The 23,060-nt window shown below is 43.7% G+C and overlaps 1 protein-coding gene across 8 annotated transcripts in view; it reads left to right on the top strand.

Moving 5' to 3' along the window:
- The first annotated feature begins 1,888 nt into the window (after positions 1–1,888).
- NIN (ninein) overlaps positions 1,889–23,060 on the top strand; it is a 105,898-nt gene continuing 84,726 nt past the window's right edge. For 6 of the 8 annotated variants that reach the window (XM_055537603.1, XM_055537602.1, XM_055537601.1 and 3 more), the window contains exons 1-3: positions 3,541–3,703; positions 4,197–4,249; positions 13,015–13,218. In XM_055537603.1, the coding sequence (XP_055393578.1) occupies positions 13,036–13,218 (183 nt within the window). In that variant the 5' untranslated portion in view covers positions 3,541–3,703; positions 4,197–4,249; positions 13,015–13,035. Of the gene's footprint in view, positions 2,966–3,540; positions 3,704–4,196; positions 4,250–12,648; positions 12,770–13,014; positions 13,219–23,060 lie in introns of those variants that run through there. The other 2 variants (XM_055537598.1, XM_055537600.1) reach the window with 2 other exon arrangements.

Here is a 23,060-nt window from a genome sequence, read left to right as displayed (position 1 = left end):
CCCCTTCCTCCTTTCACCATCCATCTCCTTAGGCCTTTGGGGAGAGGGTGATGTCCTTTTCACCCAGACAGTCCCTGGCTTGGGTAATTACTAATAATCTGCTTTATGTACTTGGCTCTCCTTGATGCAGCTCTACTGCTTACACAAACACTGTCCTGATTAGTTCAAACCATCAGAGAGGGGAGTTACCAGAGTGACAGGAGAGTTTTAGTTTAGGTTTTTTGTTTGTTTTTTACTATTCTGCAATTATGAAATAACATAAGGCCAACTATGACTTTAAGGGAGAGTACACAGTTTGGTTAGAGCTGTAGCCTTTCCTTAATCAGAGAAAGATAACTGCAGATTCCAGGACATTTATGAAGTTTGAATCTCCCACCCTTACTCCCTCTTTTAATTAACTTCTGTTATCTTGACTCTAAATTAATCATTACAGAGTTACTGCAGGAAGACACAAAGAATAACTTTCTTTTCCCTGGACTATTTTTTAGTTAACTTTTTACAGCTTTTTAACAATCTAAGAAAGCCAATCGAGTACTGGAAAATATAGCAGAAAGCCATTGGGAGGTGTTGACTACAAAAACTTTAAGGATACTAGGTCCCTGAACAAGGCTCTTCTTAAAGTGAGAACTGGTATCAGTGGAGATAAACTGCAAGAGATAAGGAATGTGGGTTGTGAAGGGTATTAACTCTGGGTAAACATTTACATTTCTTTTAATTTTTTTCTTACATTGCAAATACAGTTGATGCTTGGCCACTATTTCTGCTGTTATCTTTATTTTTTGTTTAACAGAGAAAATCTCAAGTGATAGCTTCTAAGGTAATTCCCTGCTTTCTTCCAGTGACTCAGTCTGGACCAAGACTAACCTTCACCCTGTGCAACCTAAATTGCAGGCACATTGTGTTAAATGATTTTCATTGGCAGGATTGTTATTGCAAAGCTACACCATGATGTAGCCATGCTGCATACTTCCCCCTCCTTTGTAGCGAAGCTGGAAATTGTGTGTAATTTTCAGCATTAACTCCACTCCATTTACTCCCCTTGTGAAAGAGTATATTGTGGTTTTGAAATGACACAATTCCCGCCAATTCTGAGTTTTTTCCATAGGGAACATCTCCTCAACCCCAAGAATCACTGCTGGAAATAAATGAAAGTCTCATCCTTAAGGATTCTTGCAAGTTAAAAAGTGGTGCCTGGGGAGAAAAAAAAAAAAAGTGATGCCTGGGGAGAGAACTTGTATGGTGAGACTCTCATGGCAGAAACTAGATGAAACAAGAAAAAATAAAAATTTTTTTTAATCTTATTTTATCACATAGTTGATTTACAATGTTGTGTTAATTTCTGCTGCAGAGCAAAGAGATTCAGTTATACATACACATATATATATGTTACATATGTATATATATTCTTTTTCATATTCTTTTCCATTATGGTTTATCACAGGATATTTAATATAGTTCCATGTGCTATACTTAGGACCTTGTGTATCCATCCTGTATATATTAGTTTGCATCCCAAACTCCCAATCCTTCCCTCATCCACCCACCTCCCCCTTAGCAACCACTAGTCTGTTCTCTATGCCTGTGGGGTTGTATCTGTTTCATAGACATGTTCATTTGTGTCTTATTTTAAATTCCACATATAAATGATATTATATGGTATTTGTCTTTCTCTTTCTGACTTACTTCACTTAGTATGATAATCCCTAGGTCCATTCATGTTGCTGCAAATGGCATTATTTCATTCTGGAAAAAAACCCCCAAAACTCTTCATTCTTACCTTCTAGGACTGTTGGCTGTTTTAGTCCCCAGTAAACATATTCTCTTATTTATAGCATGATATTTATGTAAGGATTCTGATAACAGGTTAGCTCTTCCCATAACAAACAGTGTGTATTATGTTGTATAATTATTACTGGACTGAACAGTCATGCATAAAATAGATGAGAGTGTGTGTGTGTGTGTGTGTGTGTGCATGTTTGCCCAAGACTATTAAAGACTGGGGAGAGAGCATGACCCTCTCCTTTTTCTTATTCTCCATGTCCATGTGTTGAGGGAATTGTATTTGGTTTCTAAAATAAAGCTGATCTGCATAAAACAAACAAACCCCAAACTTTATTTTCAGTTATCTGTCAATTCATATTGAATTGTAAGAAATAATACAAGAGAGGTTCCTTACAGACCTTTTCCCCAATTCTCCCCAATGATAACATTTTGCATAATTGTAATATAATGTCACAACCTGGAAAATGACATCAAAACAATCCTAGGGCCTTATTCAAATGCTACCAGTTTTATGCTCACTTGTTCCTGTGAGTGTATATTTAGTTCTGTGCAATTTTGTCACAAATGTGATCTGCTTTTGAAGCCTAGCTGTGCCAACTAGCCGTGTGGTCCTGAGCAAGCACCTTAACTTCTCTGAGGCCTGGTTTCCTCATTTGCAAATTGATGGAATAAGGTTTGGCTCCTAAAGGTGCTGTGAGGATTGGATAAAATCATTCCTGTCAAATTTCCAGCACACTGGATTCTCAGAAAATGCTAGTTTCTTCCTGTTTACCCCTTGTTCTTTCAGTAGCAAGGGAACATTTTCCAGTTTCCAGCTGAAATGACCAGGCTGGTGGGTTTATACTAAATCAGGCGGCTCCTTCTTCGAGAGCAACGCATTGAACTCTGCAGCCCAGAGAGAAAAGTGGTGTCACCGCCGGCCCATAGCCAACGCCTCTAGGCCCGGACTGGAGTCGGGTTTGCCTCCAGATCAGAAGTGTAGAGATGCGGGAAGTGAGAAGCAGCGACTCTGGGGGAGCCGGTGGAGTAAGGGTAGGAGGGAGGAGGCGATAAATACCAAGCAATCACAGGCCTGAGAACTTCCGACTCCAAGGAGTTTCCCTCCGGTGTGGCTAGTGACAGAGGGTTGGATGTAGCCACAGAAGGGGGGTTGGATGTAGCCACAGAAGGACATGGTGGGCAGGTGCGGAAGCCAGTCTAGATTGGTAGGAGGGTCGCACTCACTGGTAGGGTTCAGGGTCAAGCCTGGAGCTCTTCAGCCTCCCGGGACCCTCTTCTAATGACCGCCAATGGGCGCTCGAGGGCCGAGAAATCCAAGGCCGCCTGGGGCAAAAAAGGCACCTGAATCCCCATTTCACGGTTCCACGGGCTGGAGGCGGGCCCTTTCCCCGACCCGGAGACTTTGCTGGCCGGGTGTCCTCGGCACGGAGGGGTGTGTGCACGAGTTTCTGCAAGGAAGAAAGGGGCAGAGGGTCGACTTCAGGTCGCTGACCTCCCCCACCCGCGTCCCAGCAAGCCCCGGACTTTCAGAGTTCAGATCTCCGCGGCGACCGCCCGAGCGGTCGGGACCGAGCTCCTCCGGGCTTCGGCCGCACGAGGAGCGGTCCCCGTGGAGGAGGGTAGGGGACTGACTCAGAGAGGGCCCGGGCGGCGCCCAGCGCTCCTCCCTCAGCGGCCCCAGCTGCGCGGGCCGCGTAGGAGGAGTCGCGCCCGGGCCGGCGTCGCCCTGGCTCCTCCTCCCCGCGCGGGCCTGGCCCTTCCTCCCCGCCGTCCAAGGATTAGGGTGGCCGCGGCAGAGCCCGGAGCCGAGCGCGCTGGGTGCGGCCGTCCAGCTGCCACCGCCGCCGCCGCCTCCGAGTCCCGAGTGCCCCCGCGGTCATGGCACCCGCGGCGGCACCGGGCGCCTGAGCTCCGGGACGCGGTAAGCGCGCAGCCGGCTCCCGGGGACCCCGGTCCCGCGGCCTGGGGGTGCTTGGAGGCCTCGTGCTGCCCCCGCGCCGTCGGCGAGGCCCTGCGCGCCCGGGCAGCCCCGGCATCGGGACAAGCTGGGGATCCCCCTCCGGGGCTGCGGCCGGATGGTGGCTGTCGGCAGCGAGGAAGCGGGTGGCCAGGCGGCCGGCTCGGACCCGGGCGTTAGCGGAGAACCAGGCGGGGAGGGGGCGGCGTGGGAGGCGGAGGAGGGGCCGGTCCCGGAGCGAGGGCGGCGGGGGCGGGTCGGCGGGCGCGGAGGATGCGCGCCGCAGTCCCCGGGAGCCGCGCTTTTGTGAGTGCTGGCCTCTTACATATGGAAATGACGCTCGCTCTGGTCCCCATTCGCGTCCTTTTGAAGGACGCCCGCCCGGAACCCCGGCGCCGGCTGCGAAGTATTGTCCGGCTTCTGGAGCCCTAACAAAGCGTCCCTCCCCGCTTTGCAGAGCACTGGAGGCAGCGGCCGGCTGTGCGGGCGCAACGGAGAGGCCGACAGAAGGTAAGCGAGGACAGCGGGGGCCGAGGGAACTGCTGCTTCGAGACACAATGGGGTGCCCGAGGTGTCCGGGGGTAGCGATAGGCAGGCGGTCGGGGGCGCATCTGCATCACGAGTTGCGGGGCACCTGGGCGGCGCACCCGCGCTCCGCCCTCGCCTCGCCCTTCGCCGGCACCGCAGCTCAGCCGGGGCTGGGCACCTCCGCACCCCGCAGGGTCCCCGCCCGCACCGCCGGCTGAAAGCGGCTACTGTGTGCAGGTCCAGGAGCGGACCTGAATCCTGGAGGGAGCAGAAAGAGTGGTGGTTTTGTTGCCTTGTGCCACCCAGGCAGCACTGTGACTGAGAAATTGAAGAGAAACCTGCCTGGGGGAGCCCGAGGTGTTAGTCTGGACTGAGTCGCGGAGAGCTGTTTAGTAAATGGGCATTTTAGAAGGTGTGAGAGATCAGTGCATAGAGAAAGACTTCCCCGTGCGACTGTTAAGAAAACGGGAAGAACAAAATGACGCTCGGTTTATTGCCTGAAACCCTTGACCGCCAGACCCACGGAATGAAGTGTGGAGTGTAGCCGGAGAAGCTTCCAGGGTTCCAGAGGGTGGGTTTCTGCAGCTACCAAACCGGCCTCTGACAAAAGGACAAGGCTGATGGAGACAGTTTACTGCTGAAAGCTCGTTCTGTGAAGTTGAAAGAGATAGAGATAGGAAAGGGCGATTTCCCAGCCTCAACCCTGACAAACCCAGGCTTAAGTGTAAATGAAATGCGAGCTGGAAAGATTGTGCTACCCTGTACCTTGTTTCTAGACAGCTTAGCTATTATGGGATCTTCTGCTTTCTTTACTTGACTGGGGCAGATCCCTTCCTGGTGTCGAGGAACTCCTGACATAAGCTTGTCATAGAAATTAACTCTTGGATTTGTGAAATCAAAATCAATCACCGTCATTGTCTGTTGTGACTGAGGTGATAGCTTTTTTAGGATTGGAATCCCAAAAAAGTCCACAGAGGCACTCAGGCTAAGCTTCTGAGACCAGGGAGGGTTCTCAATCTAAAATACATTAACATAAATTTATATGTTTACTTGTTTCCTGAGGCTTGACAGTCTGCAAGGACATATTTGTTTGTTTCAGTGTCAGTTTAATTTTGAGTCTTCTTTGATGGCTAGCGTGTTGGTAATTGACCTGAAATATTGGCAGGTTTTGCTCTGGAGTTGAAGAGGGCTGTGAAAATTCCCAGACTGTTTGTAACAGTGACATGACAGGCTGGCTGACAAAACAGTTTACTGTGGTCTCCTCAGCTGTTGTCAGTGTCCTCAGAGAGGTGAAGTGAACTGCTGGGGAGTTTCTTGGCAGATTTGTTTATTTTCAGCTGGTTTCTGGTGATTCCTTAGAGGAAAGCATTCTGAATTGCAGTGTAGATAAAGGGTAAGAGTTACAGATGTTCCAAATGGGTTGGACATCAGCAAAGGTATTGCCAAGGCAGGAAGAGGCTTTATAGGGGGCCATCACAGGCATGGTCTTTGCAGTCAAATGTCAGGATCAGTCATTTTTATAATAAGGCACTTGCTCAGAATGCCATGGGTGTCTTTTTTCTTGTTCGTTTTTCATTTTAGATATGTGATGAGCCTTAATACCAAAAGATGTTAACTGTCACAGAGGCAGAGAATAGGGCGCCAATGAATTTTGAACAGCCAGTCTTAATAGGCAACATTTTTATCATGTCAAATGTTATTCAAATAAATTGTTTTAAATGTCACTGCAAATGACTTTCTAAACTAACATTTCCCCAATCTTGATGCTTCTGTTTTTATGTTGATAGTGAAAATACATTTTATCAGTCTTATACTGATAAAGGGTTGGCACATTTAGAGCATTTTAGAACGATTCAATCAGCCTGCAGCCTTTTCAGGAGGTTTATTTTTATAGATGTCAATTCATTTGTAAGCCAATAAATTATGTGGTTTGAATTCTGGCTATTGAACTTACATCTGTTGGGCAGGGGCTTGTGGAGAGATTTACTGAAGCTTGCAAGAAGATATTTTTGTCCTATTCACAAATAAAAGATAAATTTGAAAGATGGAAATATGAGAGCAACTTTATTTGAAATCAGGACACTTTTTTATTGCAGTTCATATCATCAATTAACCATTTGTTCAAGCTTTTAGATGGAAAAATTACAAACTATTTATGATCTAATGCTCGCTTAAAAAACAAAGCTAGGAAAATATTGTTTATAGATATGAGAAGACAAGAACAAAAACGAGGCTATACTCCAGGGACCCATAGTCAGAGCTGCAGACATTCTCAATTAATTTAAGTAAAAGTGGCTCAAGGAGTGGAAGTTGTTACAAGCTATCTATTTTAGGAGCCTAACAAACATGAACCTCTGTTTTCTACTTCTGAAATTTTACTTAGTAGCTGATTACAGGCTATTGAAGCTACCCTGTGCCAGGCTAATGATTTTATTCCTCCAGCCATTCTGAGTTAAGACTTGATTGGGTAATCCACCTAGCTACTAGGTTTATCAAAAGCTTGGGTTTGTTACATCATTTCAGGAAAGTAAAATACTAAAGCCTGTTATGTTTTAGAATAAATGCTAGTGGAATATCCTTAGTTAAATTTTTTTTAATTGTAGTTAGCAAAGTTTGTTATTTTCTTTCAAATTTAATGTGATTTTTTCCACTGTGTGGTGACATTTAAGTTTTTGTGTTATATTTTTACATTCCGATTTTATTCTTGCTGATACTCTTGTGCTTTTAGTATCCAGCTAGAAGTGAGGTGCTATCCGAGCTGAGAGGAGACTCTCTGACAGTAATAGGTTTGATGAGCAGCAGTTTTTGGCAGAAATATTCTACATCAACACATAAATGGGGGATGGGGCGCATTGCTTTTTCTGTTAAGCTTCTGCTAAACTTAAATTTATTCTTGTCACTGTGTCATTTTATGCTGAAATTGGTCCAAAATGGAAATCTTTGCAACAAATTAAAGTGTTTGCAGAAAAGAGTGAAGAAAAAGAAGCATTCTAGTTTGACCATTGGTATTATAAGGCTCTGACGTGACAAACAGTGAAAGCAAAAGACATGAATGAAAAGCTTAGCCAAAGCAGAGCTGGTCTATGTTCATCACTTTAGTTATAAAATAACTAAATTAGTCACTTAGTGGTCACTGCCTGGGCTATGGACCCCAACAGCTATGTCTGAACACAGATCCAAAAGCATCTATTACGATACTCAGGGAAAGCTGCTGAGCCAAGAGGGCCATCCAGACATTCCTTGTAGCTGTTCAGCTGCTGAACCATCTGGAGGTGAAATAAAAGGCCTGGGCTAGGGACTCTGGCATTGTGCTCATTTATTATTTGGTTTTCTCTTGCCAGACTTTGTCCCCTTTTCATCCTTTTGGCCAGAGCAGACGTTCTCTTTGGCTGGTCTGCCATTCTTACAAGCTCCTTTCTATACCTTGGATGCTGGAAAGTTCACAAGTTCACGGCTCTACTTCATGCTGGCCTTATATTAGGGACTTCATTGTCCCACCCGCACCTCCACCTCACTCTTTTCCAATACCAGACGGCACTGTGATTTCATCAGCTGGGGTTGCCGAGGGGAGCACAGTGACAGCGGTCTCTGATGGACATCCCTGTCAGAGACAGCACATCCTGGCAGCCTTGTTTTGAGTTATTTGGAAGGAAAATGCTCTGAATCGCTCTCATTTTGTGTGGTTGTTGGGTGGTAAATGTTATGATTAATGGCTTGGTGCATCTGCCTCTTATTTAACCATCCCTGGTTAGAACTCCAAAATATTACCCACACTGGCTGTTTAATTCTAAAGGTGTCATAAGGTTTCTGGCAGTTTGATTGAAAAAGTATATGGTAGAGGTCCAGGCTTGTGGCAGCCTTCGTAAAACTGAAATTGTCCTTGGAAATTTGAGGGATGATTTATTACTCAAAACCCAACTTCCTTCATCTCTAAGTAAGATTCCTGTCACTGGGGAGTGTCAGCTGGGCTCACACTCTGGAAAGCATTGAATTACACAGATTAGACATACTTAAGTATTAACAATTATCTGTTTCTGGACTATGCCCGTTATTGAAGACACAGTGAACATTTTGTGTAAAAATGTATTTCTTCTTTGCCATAAATCCTAAAGCTCCTTTAGAAGATAGAGAATGCTTAGTCTGTGCATCCTTAGAGCCTCATGGGCTATGTGGTTGGTGGTGTTCAGTTGCTAAATTGTACCTGACTCTCTGTGACCCCTTGGACTGCAGTACGCCAGGCTTCACTATCTCCCAGAGTTTGCTCAGATTCATATCCATTGAGTTGGTGATGCTATCTAACCCATAGTTATTCAATAAATGAATCAAAGTATGTAGGGAGGAAGGCACCCCATTCCTCCTCATTCCAATTTGGAGGAGTCTGTGGCCACCAGGTATTATATGATGGTTTCTGGTGCTTGGTACCATACAGCTGGTTAATACATAAAAGTGGAGATGAGAGATTTGTCAATGAAACTGTACCAGAGGTCGCATTCGTGTGTTCTGTGTGCATGTGTAAGGTTGACAGATAGTATAATTTAGAGTCATACCAGAGTTCAAGTCCCGGGCCCATGGCCATTTTTAGTGTTAAATCATCGGACAAGTAGCTTGACTTTGCCAGGCCCCAGTTTCTACATATTAAATGGGAATATGATAGCTACTTTAAAGAATTAAGAGGATTAAATGAGATAATTTATGTGAAGTACTCAGCATGGGCCAGACTTATAGTAAATTCTCAGAAGTTAAAAAGAAAAACAAAAAATCTTCTGAGCTCTCAACTATAGTTCAGCCTTTTTGCTTTTGTTTGACATTAAATTTATCAATAATCTGCCTTTGAAAATTGAGGATGCCCTGAACATTACCTACTGCTGTTACCATTTAGTAATATGATATTGCTTATATGCATAATATGCCCCCAACCTGTTCTTGCTTTCTAGAGTATTCCACAGCTCCTGTTTTGATTTTTGGAAGGCAGGACTATGGCTGGTTGATGTATATAAGTTACTCCTCTTCAGTTTACCTCTCCTTTGTAAATTGCAGGTATTTTCTTGGTTGTTTTCTCAATAACCCTCTTGTACCAATTTCCTCTGGGATTAGCTGCTCTTGCTTGCCATATTTAACACTCAAAACAACCTTCCAGCTGGATATTATTATTCTCATTCTCTAGACAAGGGAACTTGGGAAAGTATTTTAACAGATTTTCCTCCAAAATCATATTCTGTAGCAACAAGAAAATGCAGCTGAAGTTTGTGAATCCTTAATTACTAACTTGTAGAATCAAACTTAAGATGGTCTTCATGGCGCAGTTTGACAGTGAGTGCTTGCCTTCAACTTATGCTTAGGTATGTCTTCTTGTGAAAGAAATAGGTGTTTCAAAGTCTTCGTATGCTTATTTCTATAATGATCATTCAGGGTAAGTTTCCTTGCAAGGTATCTCGTATACTAACTCCATGACGTTTACTGAGTCCCTGGTATGAAGAATAGACTGTACTAAACATTGGGAAGCTAGAAAAGAAACTGAAATCATGGACCTTGCTGCTAAAGAAATTTCTGCCAAATGAGGAGAAAAATAATTCTTGCACATGAAATAACTGATGAACATTTGGGGAATAATATCAACCAGCAAAAACCCCTTTTGTGCCAGAAGAGTACTGACAACTTGTCACCATATGTAACATCTTTTGGATGTTTCCATATGATCATTTGTTCTGCAGGGGTGGGGCTGTTTTTCCTGTTAAGTCTAAAGAATGTTTTACTGAGCACAGTTCTTGGGAAGGAGGGAGATGAAATAGATAAAAAAGGAAAATTGCTATGAGATGAAAGGTTTGAATTAGTGAAAATCCAATGGCCTTGTAAAGAGCAGGATGTGATAGTTTATCAGGTTCAAAGCCATGAATAAGATTGAGACTTCTTAGTACATTATGAGGTGTTTTTTCTTTTTAAATTGAAGTACAAATGAATTTATTTACAAAACAGAAACAGACTCACAGACTAGAAAACAAATATGGTTACAGTTGCCAGTGGGTGAATAAACTCAGATACACATAACTGTTGTGATTTTTATGGTCCTCTTTCATTGGTTTAGATAGACAAGTTTCCAGCCCTTAAAAGTAATTTTTAAAAGGGGAAGTGTTAGAGTTCTTTCACTTTTGCATTTTAAAAAAATATGCAAAATCAGGAAGAAGCAGAATAGTCTAACTTTTATGAAGTTGATCAGATTCTAGCCTAGGGACTTCCCTGGCAGTTCAGTGGTTAAGACTCCCCACTTCCGCTGCAGGGCTCTTGGGTTCAATCCCTGCTTGGGGAACTGAGACCCCATGTGCCACGGGAACTAGCCCCTCGACTATAGAAAGCAGCACCTTAAAAAAAAAAGTGTATCTTGCCAATATAATTTTTCTTGGGATAAAAAAAGATGTCCAAAAAAATTAAAAATAAATAAATTTTAAAAAAGTCTAGCCCAGGGGACTGTAAAACTCAGAGACTAAGTCTGAGAGCTATGACAGCCTTGAAAATCGCAGAGCATCTTGGGGATTCTCAACAGATCTTAGTTGATGATGAGATGGGCAGACGCTAAGTGAATTTCATTAGCCAAGCCTTGGCATTGTCTAAATTCCTAACTTTTGTGCTCAGTTGTGTCCAGCTCTTTTGCAGCCCCATGGACTGTAGTCCGCAAGGCTCCTCTGTCCATGGGATTTTCCAGGCAAGAATACTGGAGTGGGTTATAGCTTTGCCTAACACCTTGGTTGTTCCTTTCTGGTGTTTTGATGTTTATGTCACACTCGCAAGTTATTTTGTAAACATTTACGTGGTGATTAGTTAAGCCAACAGACCAACCCTGGGAAGGCAGCCAGAGCTAGCAGCACCATAATAGAGAAACTGATAATTAGGAGAGGAGACCTTGGAGACCAGGAGCCTGGAGCTGAACATTACCTCTATCCCTTTAATGAGCAGCCTAGCTGTTCGATCCATCTTCTGAGTTCACTCAGTTCTGCTGAGACCCTTGGGATGGTCGTTCGCTCTGTGTTAGCTTGTCATGTTTTGAACAGTTGTCTGAGGAAAGAAGGCAACCCAGCCTAGAGCAGCACTCATGTGTTCTGGAAGGCTTGTTTATTTTCAGGTCTGGCTGTGTGCAGCTTCTTAATGTGTGTGGTCCCCGTGATTGTAAAGATCTGCCCTATAACATCGCCTCTAAATTACAGTTTTCTGATCCAGGACTTGTTTTACTTAAATGTGTGCTTTTAAAAGTAGAATATTGGTGTGCCACGGGCTAGCAGAGTAGACATAGAGGGTTACTGGGGAGTGAGTGCAGAGTTTCAGTCATGCAAGATGGAAAAGTTCTAGAGAGCTGCTGGATAACAGTGCATATATAGTGAACAATACGGTACCACACACTCAAAATTCTGTTAATAGAGTGAATTCCATGTTATCTTTTTTAATCCCAAGAAAAATTATATTGGCAAGATAAATATTTATTTATTTACTTTTTTAGGGTGCTGCTTTTTATAGTCAAGGGGCTAATGCTACAAGTCGTTTTTGAGATGGCTGAGGTCACCCTCTCAAGGGTATATATGTCTGTCATGTTTGGCTTCCATTGCGTCATGGTGAAGGTACCTTCAGATGCAAATGTTTCAGGCTTTCACTGGAAATCCCAACACAATAGAAGCGAATGATTATGCAAGCAAAAAACCAAATTTCGTTCTTCAACTGGAAGGGACCTAGAATTTTACGATATATATTTTAACAAAAATGATTCTGAGAGTTATTGATAACTCTGTGTTTTCATGAATCTTGTGAAAGATGGAAAAATGGAAAGGCTGGAATTGGGGTGGGTCAGAGAGATGGAAAACCTCTTCACCAGGAGTACAGAGGTGAGATGGTCTAGATTGTAGAGGGTCCTAAGATTCTGCATGATTCACATGTGGTCTGTGGTTCTTTCGAATCTCACTGTCTTTCTAAAAGGCTGAAGTGGTGTTTTCCTCTTTCTCTAGGCAACTAGGCCTTACCTAAAGCTCCCTGGGGCTAAAGCAAGCTTCAGGGAATACTCTTCCGGTCACACGTCACGTAATTGCAGCAGTGAAGTTAATTGAGTTGCCATTTTTGAGGAACTCATGTAAGAGGCATTTGGTCTCATGTAAACAGGGGCGGTTTTGTATCAGACATGTTCACCCAGTGCCTCTTTGCTGCAGCCCTCCAGTCTGACTACAAAGAGGGGCAGCTAGGCTGGGCGGAGGGAAACAGTTTGGCAGATGGCAACGTCTGGCAGGTCTTCTGGAGCTTGCTGTATTGCATGGAGCTCTGGTCCTGCAGTCTGCTGTCACTAACTACCACTTCATTTGGAAGGACTGGATGGCAGGAGTGGCTTTTCACCTTCTCTGAGTCCTGACCACTCTCAGTCTTGCATTTGACATACTGGCTGCCTGCCTGAGGCTGGGCAGGAGAGAAAGACGCCTTTCTGCCCAGGAGACTCCTTCCTTCTGGTGACCCTGCCAGGACCCAACCTCGTGGGTATGCACCTGGTGTGAGTGTGTGCGGGAGCTCCCCTGGCCTGGCCTGGAGGCCCAAAGGCTTCACTGGGAAGTGTGCAGTGTTACCTCCCTCCCCCGCTACCCTCACAAGGCCCCGATCAACCAAAATGAGGGGCCCAGGACACACCCAGCATTCCCAAGGGACTGGCAAGCGTGGGGGCGGCATGCAAGGGGCGGCAGGACTCCGGCCCTGCCATGACCAGGCCTTGTCTCTGTCCCGCGCAGGTGAGCGCTGCGGGCGATGGGATGGATGAGGCAGAGCAGGACCAGCATGAGGCCCGACTCAAGGAGCTGTTTGACAGTTTTGACACGACGGGCACCGGGTCCCTGGGACAGGAGGAACTCACCGACCTCTGCCACATGTTGAGCTTGGAGGAGGTGGCCCCAGTGCTGCAGGAGACGCTGCTTCAGGACAACCTCCTGGGCCGGGTAAGGCCCGCGGAGAGGCGGGCGGTGGGAAGTGGGTGCGGTTTCTGTCGGGGGGGGAAGGGGTGTGGAGCAAACCACAGGCGCTGCAACTTGTTTCTAACATTCTGGCCGTGTGTGCTCTTAGCTGTTAACCTGATAAACAGCGAGGGGCGGGAGGTGGGGAATATAATGGAAGCGACACAGCAGCGCAGTTTGCTGCGGTGACCAGGGCCTGCTTTAATTTGTGCTCTGGAGTGAAAGTGTACACTGAGCATCTTAGATGAGAAGAGAAAAAGGTACCGAGGATGTTTTCCAACTCTTTGTGGTGCATTTTATGGACTCCACACTCATCAAGGGAGGGGGCTGAGATTTCCACTGAAGTGAAGGAACTTACAGGGAGAAAACTGCCGTCCCAGGAAGAGCAGCTCGCTGTTAGGATGTTTATAAACTATAAAGCTCTTTCTTGTGAGGACTGTTTGTAGAATAAAGTATTAATTAAACCTTTCACCCAGGAAATAAGACAGGAAGGTAAATAAATACTGTGCAGGTTCATTTAAAACCCAGCATGACTTGCTTCCAGCAGGCATGTGCATATGTGCTGATGTTAAGTTTTACCTATGAAAATAAATAGTCATGTTCTCCCTGTAGATCAGGTCACAGAGATGAGTAAGAGCCGAAAAGAGGTTCCTCTTGCTATTAGTGGGAAGGATGTCATGACCTGCTAGTGTCTTCAATTCTCATAATTAAAATTGAAAGCATCATTTGTTTGGCTTTGGGTTGAATCTTGCTATTGGTTTTTTGAATGGGTAAGAAGGAAAAATGGGCAGTACTTTTCGAGCTCTGTTGCTGCCATTGCTGACACTTTGTAGATGTTTGTTTTTATCACATGGTATAAATCGAGGAAGCAACTGTGAAGCTCAGCTTTATTCTAGTGACCAAACTTCCTTTTCTTCATTTCATTTTCGCTGTCTCTTAACTGAAACATTGGGCAGGTGACCTCAGACACAGGGCAGTGTATTGGCTCTCTGTGATGGGAAATAGGAGTGGTGAGCATCCTGAAGTTAATGTACAGGGGATGATGTTCTTGGGGGCTTGGCACCATGAAGGTGGCATCTAACAGGACTCATACTTAAAGAAAGTATGAGATTTTTGCAAAAGTGAAACCATTTTTGGTAACTTTGGGGGAGGATTAGCTGCTTATAAATACATGTGATCCCTAAAAAAAAAAAAAGCAAAAATCTTGCTTTGAAAGCAACCAAAATGGGAGCTTTGAGAATTAAACCACTTGCTCCTCATCTTGTAAGGCATTCAACTGTTTTCTTGTTCTTTCTCCATCTCAGACACTATTGGAAGCCAACAGAATCTCATTTCCCACTGTGGTTCTTAGGGATCTGAGTCCTTTCGGTATCTGAGGGATAGTATCATGCTTCTTAAAGCCAGAGAAGACAGAATATGACTTCAGGTTTCCTTGAGAGCCAGTGAAACACAGAACCCTCTGCTGTAAACAGATTGCTCCTTGGCAGCAGACTGACAGCCCACTCTCCAGATGTTGTGCATCTTTGCCCTCATTTGGCAGACTAAAGCAGTGGACCAGTTATTGATTGATTCGTTAACAACTTGACACTACCAACCCACTTTTAAATTTGCTCTTGGCCTGTGAATAATGAATACCTAAGTGGTCTATAGTGTGATATTTACTTATCCAGTGATAAAAGTTAAATAGATGTATGCATATTGATTTCATGGGGAAGGTCCCTGGTGGTTGTCTTGAGAGCAGAGTTGGCATGAATTAATGCACTACTGTTAAATTTGCATTTTTTATGAAACTGAATTATTCTCAGATGATCACATAAACTGCGCCATATGCTGTTAAGATACTCTATATGGTCTACAATTTTAAATTGTAAGGAAAAAAATTCCTTAGACTTCGCTGGAGAATTCTAAGTTCTACCATCATGATATATTAAATACAGATCGTAAGTTGTAGAATTATAATATTATAATTGTTTCTAATGCCAGCATCTTCCCTCTCTTTAGATGGTATTTATAGAAATATATGTCAGAGTTAGCAGTGTGGCTTAATAAAAAAGGAGAAAGAATAATAGCATGACAACCTCTCTATATTCCTCTATTCATTAATGTGACAAATATGTATTGTATGTGTCCCATATGTCAGCACTCTAATGGCCTTTTGGTATGGGTGCAACTTATGTTTATTGTAAACTTTTCCATTAAATTGGCTTTTGCGTACATTAATATCCAGCTTCCTGCATGCTCATGGTTTTAATTTTGTCTTTTATATCATAACAAATATAATTTCTTTTTTAAAGAACTGATGCATTTACTCCCTTTTTTTTTGGCTGCACTGCCTGACTTGCAGGATCTTAGTATCCTGATCAGGGATTGAACCCAGGTTCTTGGCAGTGAAAGTGCAGAGTCCTCCCCACTGAATCGCCAGAGAATTCCAAGTATAATTTTTAAACAAAACAAATAAGTTTTACCTCCTTTGGAATTAGGCTGATTTAATCTTTTTTCTTGAAAAAGAAGTGTGGTAAAAACATTTCCCCCCTCACCTAAGAATATGAATATTATCTGTTTATTTTTTATCTTAAGATCCATCTTTTGTAACTTCTTGTTCTTTTTTTTTTTTAAGCCTAATGTTTCTTTTGACAGTTATTAAGGAAACTAACTTAAATCAACTTGCCATTTTTATATACTTTATTAATTGGCCCTCAGATTGCCCTCTTTGCTCTTGCTTTATAACTTGAAGTCTTATTCCCCTGACCATGGTGGGTGGGCTTCACAGGTGGCGCTTGTGGTAAAGAATCAGCCTGCCAATCCAGGAGACCCAAGAGACGTAGGTTCAATCCCTGGGTTGGGAATATCCCCAGCAGGAGGAAATGGCAACCCACTCCAGTATTCTTGCCTGGAGAATCCCATGGACAGAGGAGCCTGACAGGCTATGGTCTGTAAGGTCACAAAGAGTCGTCCACGACTGAAGCAACTGAGTGTGCACACACTTGGCAGTTATCTTGTAAGTGTTTGAAATGCCCAGAGATTGTGGATCCCTGATTTAAAGGAAAGAGGACATTGCTGGTAGGCATTTCCTACTAGACTATCAAAAGAGCTCTACTTGTATCTTTGTTATCAGGTAAGCACCTGTCAGGCCGGTCAGACCCCAAGACAAGGGATTCCTCAAGATACTGAGGAACTTAGGGACTGATTAGGTAACATTCCTGGTAGGTGAATAGTACTGGGAGTAAGTGCTACAGACATTTAAGAAAGAGAACCATATTAGCTCACTTATTAACCAAGTTTTCATCTAAGCAGTTGATTCCAGTTGTAGGTACTTCCTGTTTATTGTCTTTTAAATGAGTTTCCACATACCTCTCTCCTCCTTTATTAGAAATTAGAACATAAAGATGATAATTTACCTTGCTTTTGTTGAAGCCTTTAGTTAGTTCCAGTTTTAAAAATACATTTTCTTTTCCTCATGGAACATTTTAACTTTAAGACCAAGCTGCCTCCTGAGTTTCCCTGATGTCCTCTTTAATATGAATCTGGATGATAAAGAATTAGCATCTCACATCCTCGACACTCTCTAGAATCAGAACAAACCATATGGCAGCAGAACTTACCCCTGGTCTCCAAAGAGTGCCAGACATATGTGGACTTTGGTCATCAAAGGCACTTTGGAATTTTTGTATTAAAATTTGGTAACTGTACAAATATATAATTCCACCCAGTTTCCCCACTTTTCATTTTCAAGTACCTGGAGTTCTTTTATAAACATCATATTTAATTTTATATGTTGATCTGCTGGTTTGCTTCATTGAGCTTTTTAAGATTTCTTTCACTGGGGTGGCAGAGGATGAGATGGTTAGATAGCATTACCGACTCAACAGACATGAATTTGAGCAAACTCCAGGAGATAGTGAAGGATGGAGGAGCTTGGCATGCTGCAGTCCATGGGGTTGCAAAAAGTCAGACACAACTTAGTGAGTGAACAGCAGGAACAATACACATTTTAACCATTTGAAAAGTGGATCAGAAGTATGGCAGTACTTTCTGGTGGTGATAATTTGTACTTCTGAGGGATATTTTCTGGTTCTATTTTGGTCTTGTGACTTTATGTAAACCATCACTCCATTCCTTTACAACCATGTCATCTGGGGTTGATTTGAACTCCTAAGGATCTATAATTCACATTTATAGACAAGAAGACCTGATTAAGAGATTATAAGACTTGCTACTTTTCTTTATTAATACTTTCTTATCAACCTCACCACAAAATTGCCTTTGGTATTGCATACTGTGACCCTCGCGAGGCATTAATCTGATAAAGTAAGAGCAAAGGGAAGCCCGTTGGAAAGACCTTCCATTCTCAACAAAAGGCAGGAGCAAGTGCTGAAGAGCTGTTCTTTTCTACCTACTCTGTTTCAGTAATGGCCGTCAGTCTCACCAGAGAAAATAGTGATATGATCTGGAATGGTCATTAGGTTTCTACAGTATTCCATTTATACTTTTATAAGTAGCTTCTTGTTTGGATGGAGGGGACTGAAAGTTCTTCAGTGTTCAGCACAGATTTTACACTTCAGTGTCCATCTGTATGACAGAGAAACCTAGAACCCAGAACTTGGAAAAAGGATAATGACTTGTCCAAGGTCAGGCAACTCATTTGAAGCAGCGCTGAGATGGGAACCCAGATTTTCCAGTCCCTGAGTTTGAATGCATCTCTCCTCAGACTGCACATATACAAATATGGATCTCATTCTCCATTCCCTGCAACTTGCCCTCGCCCCCCACCTCCCACCCCTCACCTTCCACCTCTCATGACCTCCACCTCCCACCCCTCACCCTCACACCCACCACATGGAGTCCATATGCTGTAGAAGCAGTCTTTGAATCAGACCTGAATTCAGGTACTGATTCCTGCTGCTTTTTAGCCATGTATACCTTTTATCTTAAATACTTTGAGCCTCAGTTTTTTCATCTGTTTAATGGAAAAAATAATATCCTCCTTATTAGATTGTGATGAAGTTGCCTTAGATTGTGCGTGTCAGAAGCTGATTTTGGAGCCAGGCAAGTAGGTAACTACTGTGTCCTGTGTCTCTCTGTACACTCCCCTCCTCTATCCCTTACACATTGAGAGTAGGTTTTTAATATATGATGACTTCCCAGGAATGGTTTTCTGAGAAAGCTCATTCAAGTGGAGAATGGAATCACTAGCAACTCTCTTGAGTGGCGGTGGCTTGTATCTATTTCCATCTGTAGGCAGAACTCCTTGGAACTGTCTTGGAGTACAACTTTATATGGTTGCTTTAGGTTTTACAAACCCACCTTTGAAAATGGCCTTGGCCTCTCTCCACGTTGTTTTCAGTAAATGACTTTTAAGCTGCAATAACCCAAATGCTGTATTTAGGAGAAAATATTTTGTAACTGAATCTTACATTACGAAACCAGGTCTCTCTGTTCTTCTGTGTCATTTCTCTTTGCATAATGCTGTCAATGGTTTTTTCCTCTACATCAACCTTCTGGTGAGTCCGTATTTCTATACCCATTTCAGCTAACATTTAACGTTTTGAGAGTCCTTTCTTTGATTCTTCCTTGTATTAATAGATGCAAATCTCCTACGTGTGATGAGAGTTACGTAGGCCTTTGGTCCAATAAGTGCACTATGTTGAATCTGGCTTAAGCCCTCTCATCTCGGGTCTGTTTGAAGTGCTGCCTGCTCACATGGGGAACCCTGTGTGCATCTGATCTCCATGATTGCACGAGACAATTTCATGCAATTTAAGTTCCTCCTTCTGTTTCCTGTTGCAGGGTTTTGTGTGTGTGGTTTGAAATAGCATCTCTTTATTATGCCATGCTTAAATTCTTTTTTTTCAGAGAGGCAAATTGTGTTTTTCTCAAAAAGCATTCCTATGAAATTTGGGGAGGAAGAAAGATGAAGTAAATTTCTATTAAGCATTGGTGACACATGACAGAAAATATCAGACTTGACTAGTCTTCCTGTTAATTTAGTTTGAATGTCATGGGTGTTTTTAGTCAGTCAGGTAATTTTCCCATTGCTGCAAACTGCCCTTTGAGGCATACAAGGCATAGGGATGCTTGTAAAATGAATGGCAGCAGTTATTATTCAAATGAGGGGGTACCTATCAAGGTATGCATGGCTACCAAAGCTGGTTACCATGTGAGATTTAATTACATTGAATATTTCTGAAGACTTCTAAATTTTAACAGAACACAATAGTAAAGCTCCCTGGGAGGATAAAAATGGTACTTAAAAATTTCAGGGGCTGAACTGAGTGAGCCCTTGGATGCGCATTTCTTCATAATAGAGGGTGTTTATTCACGTTTTTTGGTTCTGAGTTGTGCCCTGAGGGGCTTTTCCACCCTATCAGTAATCATGAGCGCAGATGAAAAATAGCAGTCACCTGCCTCTATTAGAGAATTCTCTTGAAAGATGTGGAATTTACTGCTGTTTAAGGCAGAGGGTCCAATGTCTCTGTCCTCACAAGAAGGAAAATAAAGATCAATTTAAGACTTACAGCTGCTCCAGTTGTTTGATCAGCCTGGCCAGGTACTTGTTTTAGATCTGTAGGTTCTTCTTGTGGAGGAAGAAGAGGTTACCCAGATAGACCATGTTGGATTATGAAGAACCCCTGAGTTAATAATCATGTTTAGTCTTTTATAAACTTTTTTCCTTCTAAAATGTAGCTGATTTAATACATCCTAAGTCCATTTTGGAAACTTTTAAGCTCTGCCTGTGAATATCTTGGAGAAGTCAGATGTCAAAAACCTGTCCTTCTTTTCCCTGTTGGCCTACTAGGACCTACTCTTTTATCAGAGCCCCCTACCAGCTTTTTTTTTTTTTTTTTAAGAGCTGCTGATTGTTTATTTATTTGTTTGTTTTTTTAATTGGAGGATAATTGCTTTACAGTGTTGTGTTGGTTCAGAGAAGGCAATGGCACCCCACTCCAGTACCCTTGCCTGGAAAATCCCATGGATGGAGGCTGCAGTCCATGGGGTCGCTGAGGGTCGGACGTGACTGAGCGACTTCACTTTCACTTTTCACTTTCATGCATTGGAGAAGGCAATGGCAACCCACTCCAGTGTTCTTGCCTGGAGAATCCCAGGGATGGTAGAGCCTGGTGGGCTGCCATCTATGGGGTCACACAGAGTCAGACACGACTGAAGTGACTTAGCAGCAGCAGCAGCAGTAGCAGTTGTGTTGGTTTCTGCCATACAGCAACATGAATCGATCATAACTATATGTCTATCCCCTTCCTCTTGAGCCTCCCTCTACCCTTCCATCCCACACCTCTAGGTCATCACAGGGTGCCAGGCTGGGCTCCTAGTGTTGCATAGCAGCTTGCCACAAGCTATTTTACACAGTATATATGTCAATTGCTTTCTCAATTCGTCCCAGCCTCTTTTCCCCCAACTATGTCTACAAGTCTGTTCTCTATATCTGCGTCTCTATTCCTGCCCTGCAAATAGGTTCATCAGTACCATTTTTCTAGATTCCACATATATGTGTTAATATACGATATTTGTTTTTCTCTTTCTAACTTCATTCTGTATAACAGGCTCTAGGTTCATCCACCTCGGTTCAGCTGATTCACATTTGTTCCTTTTCATGGTTGAATAAAAAGGAAACACTTTTGCACTCTGGGTGGGGATGTAAGTTGATAACAGCCATGATTATGGCTGGGGATTCCTTAAAAAACTAGGAATAAAACTACTATATGACCCAGCAATCCCACCACTGGGCATATACACTGAGAAAACCGTAATTCAAGAAGACACATGTACCCCAGTGTTCACTGCAGCACTGTTTACGATAGCCAGGACATGGAAGTAACCTAGATGTCCGTGGATAAAGAAGTTGTGAGATAGATAGATAGATAGATTTTATATATATATATATATATAAAAGATCATGCACATACAGTGGAATTATTTTTTCTTTTCATTTTTTTGTGTCTCAAAATGTTTGCCAGTTTCAGCCTTGTAGTTGCTAATCGACTTTCTTCCCCTGTCCCCCCTCCCACCCTCTAGAATCTGGACTGTAGCTGGTAAACCACTTGAGGGCAGAGGTTATATCTACTCTTGCCTTCATGTCCTTCAGGACAGGCTTTGTGTCCTGAAGCCTCAGTCTCCGGCTCTATGCCTCGTGACATTGTGTAAAGTTGAGGATGTGACCTGGACCAACAGAGGGATCTCCCTGAGAGGTCAGACCAGGAGAGAAGGAGGGACTGGGATGGGCAGGGGGCTGGACTTTGATGAGTCCAGGCAGAAGGCCTGAGTTCTCCTGGTACTCTGTCACTTCAAAACCAGCATCCTTGGAAAGGACATGCCTTCTCTGAGCCTCTTTCCTTTCAATTTAGTGGAAGGATGCCTGCCTTGAGATAGAGCAGTAAAATTCATCTAATCGCAGGAGCAAAAAACAGGCATAGAGAACAGAAGGGACTTATGGGACACTGTCAAACAGACTAATAACACACTTATAGGGGCCTGTCTCTCCTGGATGTTGTGAGAGCCAGCTGGCTAAATGTCCAGGAGGGAATGAACCTACAGTAGTGCCCCCAGAACTTGCATTAATATAACTTTCTAGTAACTGAATCTCTTTCCCATTTAGCAGTGGGGATTGGGGGAGTAAATTTGAGATACAGAGACCCCTGAGTCATCTGTGTGGCTAGTCCTCACTGGGTTGAACTACATTAGGACAAAATTCTGAAGGGTTCTTTCCAATGACTTCTATCAAAACTGCCACCTTGAGAAGACCCAGCAGAGGCCCACAGAGTCAGGTATAAAGGATGTGAAAGTCTCAAATCAGGAACCACCCTTTTGAAACAGGAGCCTCCTTCTCTTCAACTCATTAACTAACTGTGGCAACAAGGGACTCCAGTTTCATTCGGTCATGCCTACTGATTCCCTAAGAGAGAGTAGAATCAAGGAGTTGGGGTCCCCGAACACAGCAGACCAGATCTGCTTTTCTGGTGCTGGGCAGCTGCACAGATCCTGGGGGAGGCAGGCTCCCAGATCTCCTGCTCTCACCCCACCCTGCACTTGGTTGGCTGGGTCACTCTCATGGTCAGTCGCTTTACTTGGCCATTTCTCTGTGAAAGTGGTGAAAATAGTCACCCCATTACTGCCTATTGGTAGTGGCTACTACCACTTACTGAGTACCTGGCAAGCTCTGAAAGTTGGTGATGGACAGTGAAGCCTGGTGTGCTGCAGTCCATGGGGTTGCAAAGAGTTGGACATGACTAAGTGACTGAACTGAACTGCACAAGTGCTAGGAAGTTTGAGACACTTCATGTAACTCTCATTTTATCTCCCTAAAGCTGTTATGAGGGAGGTGGTGGCATACATAACATAAAACACATGCAGTGCTTTTGGCAAAGTACCTGCCTGACTGCCTGTGACCATTCCTGAGCATATGGAGGCCCTATCACCAGGGCCTAGGATAGGGCCTGGCACATAGCAGTGGCCCAATAAATATCTGCTGAATGAATCGTAAAAATTAGTTGTTCCATAGCCCCACTTCTCAAGAGGAGCAGACTCAAGCTTGGAGAGGTTTAGTAACTGAGCCATTTCACAGAAGCAGGTGAGTGGCTGAGCCAGAGTCAGAACCTCTGGCCAACTGGCTCCGGCATATAGAGCCTTTGCTCCTCACCCTTCTCCTGCCCACCCTGAGAGGAAGGCATGATCCTGGTAGGAAGTAGTAGATGCCAATGTGGGAGATGCTCTGAGTAGGAGGGGCTTGGGTATGAGATGTCTGTGAGCTGGCTGGTGGGGAAGATGGTCTTCCCCTGGCTAACCGAGGCTGGATGCCGCAGTGCCTGAAGCACAGC

Source organism: Bubalus kerabau, chromosome 10 (genome assembly GCF_029407905.1).
Source record: "Bubalus kerabau isolate K-KA32 ecotype Philippines breed swamp buffalo chromosome 10, PCC_UOA_SB_1v2, whole genome shotgun sequence".
In the NCBI taxonomy this organism is placed as follows: Eukaryota; Metazoa; Chordata; class Mammalia; order Artiodactyla; family Bovidae; genus Bubalus; species Bubalus kerabau.
Note: the sequence above shows the minus strand (reverse complement) of the source record. Positions and strands in the feature narration are given on the sequence as shown.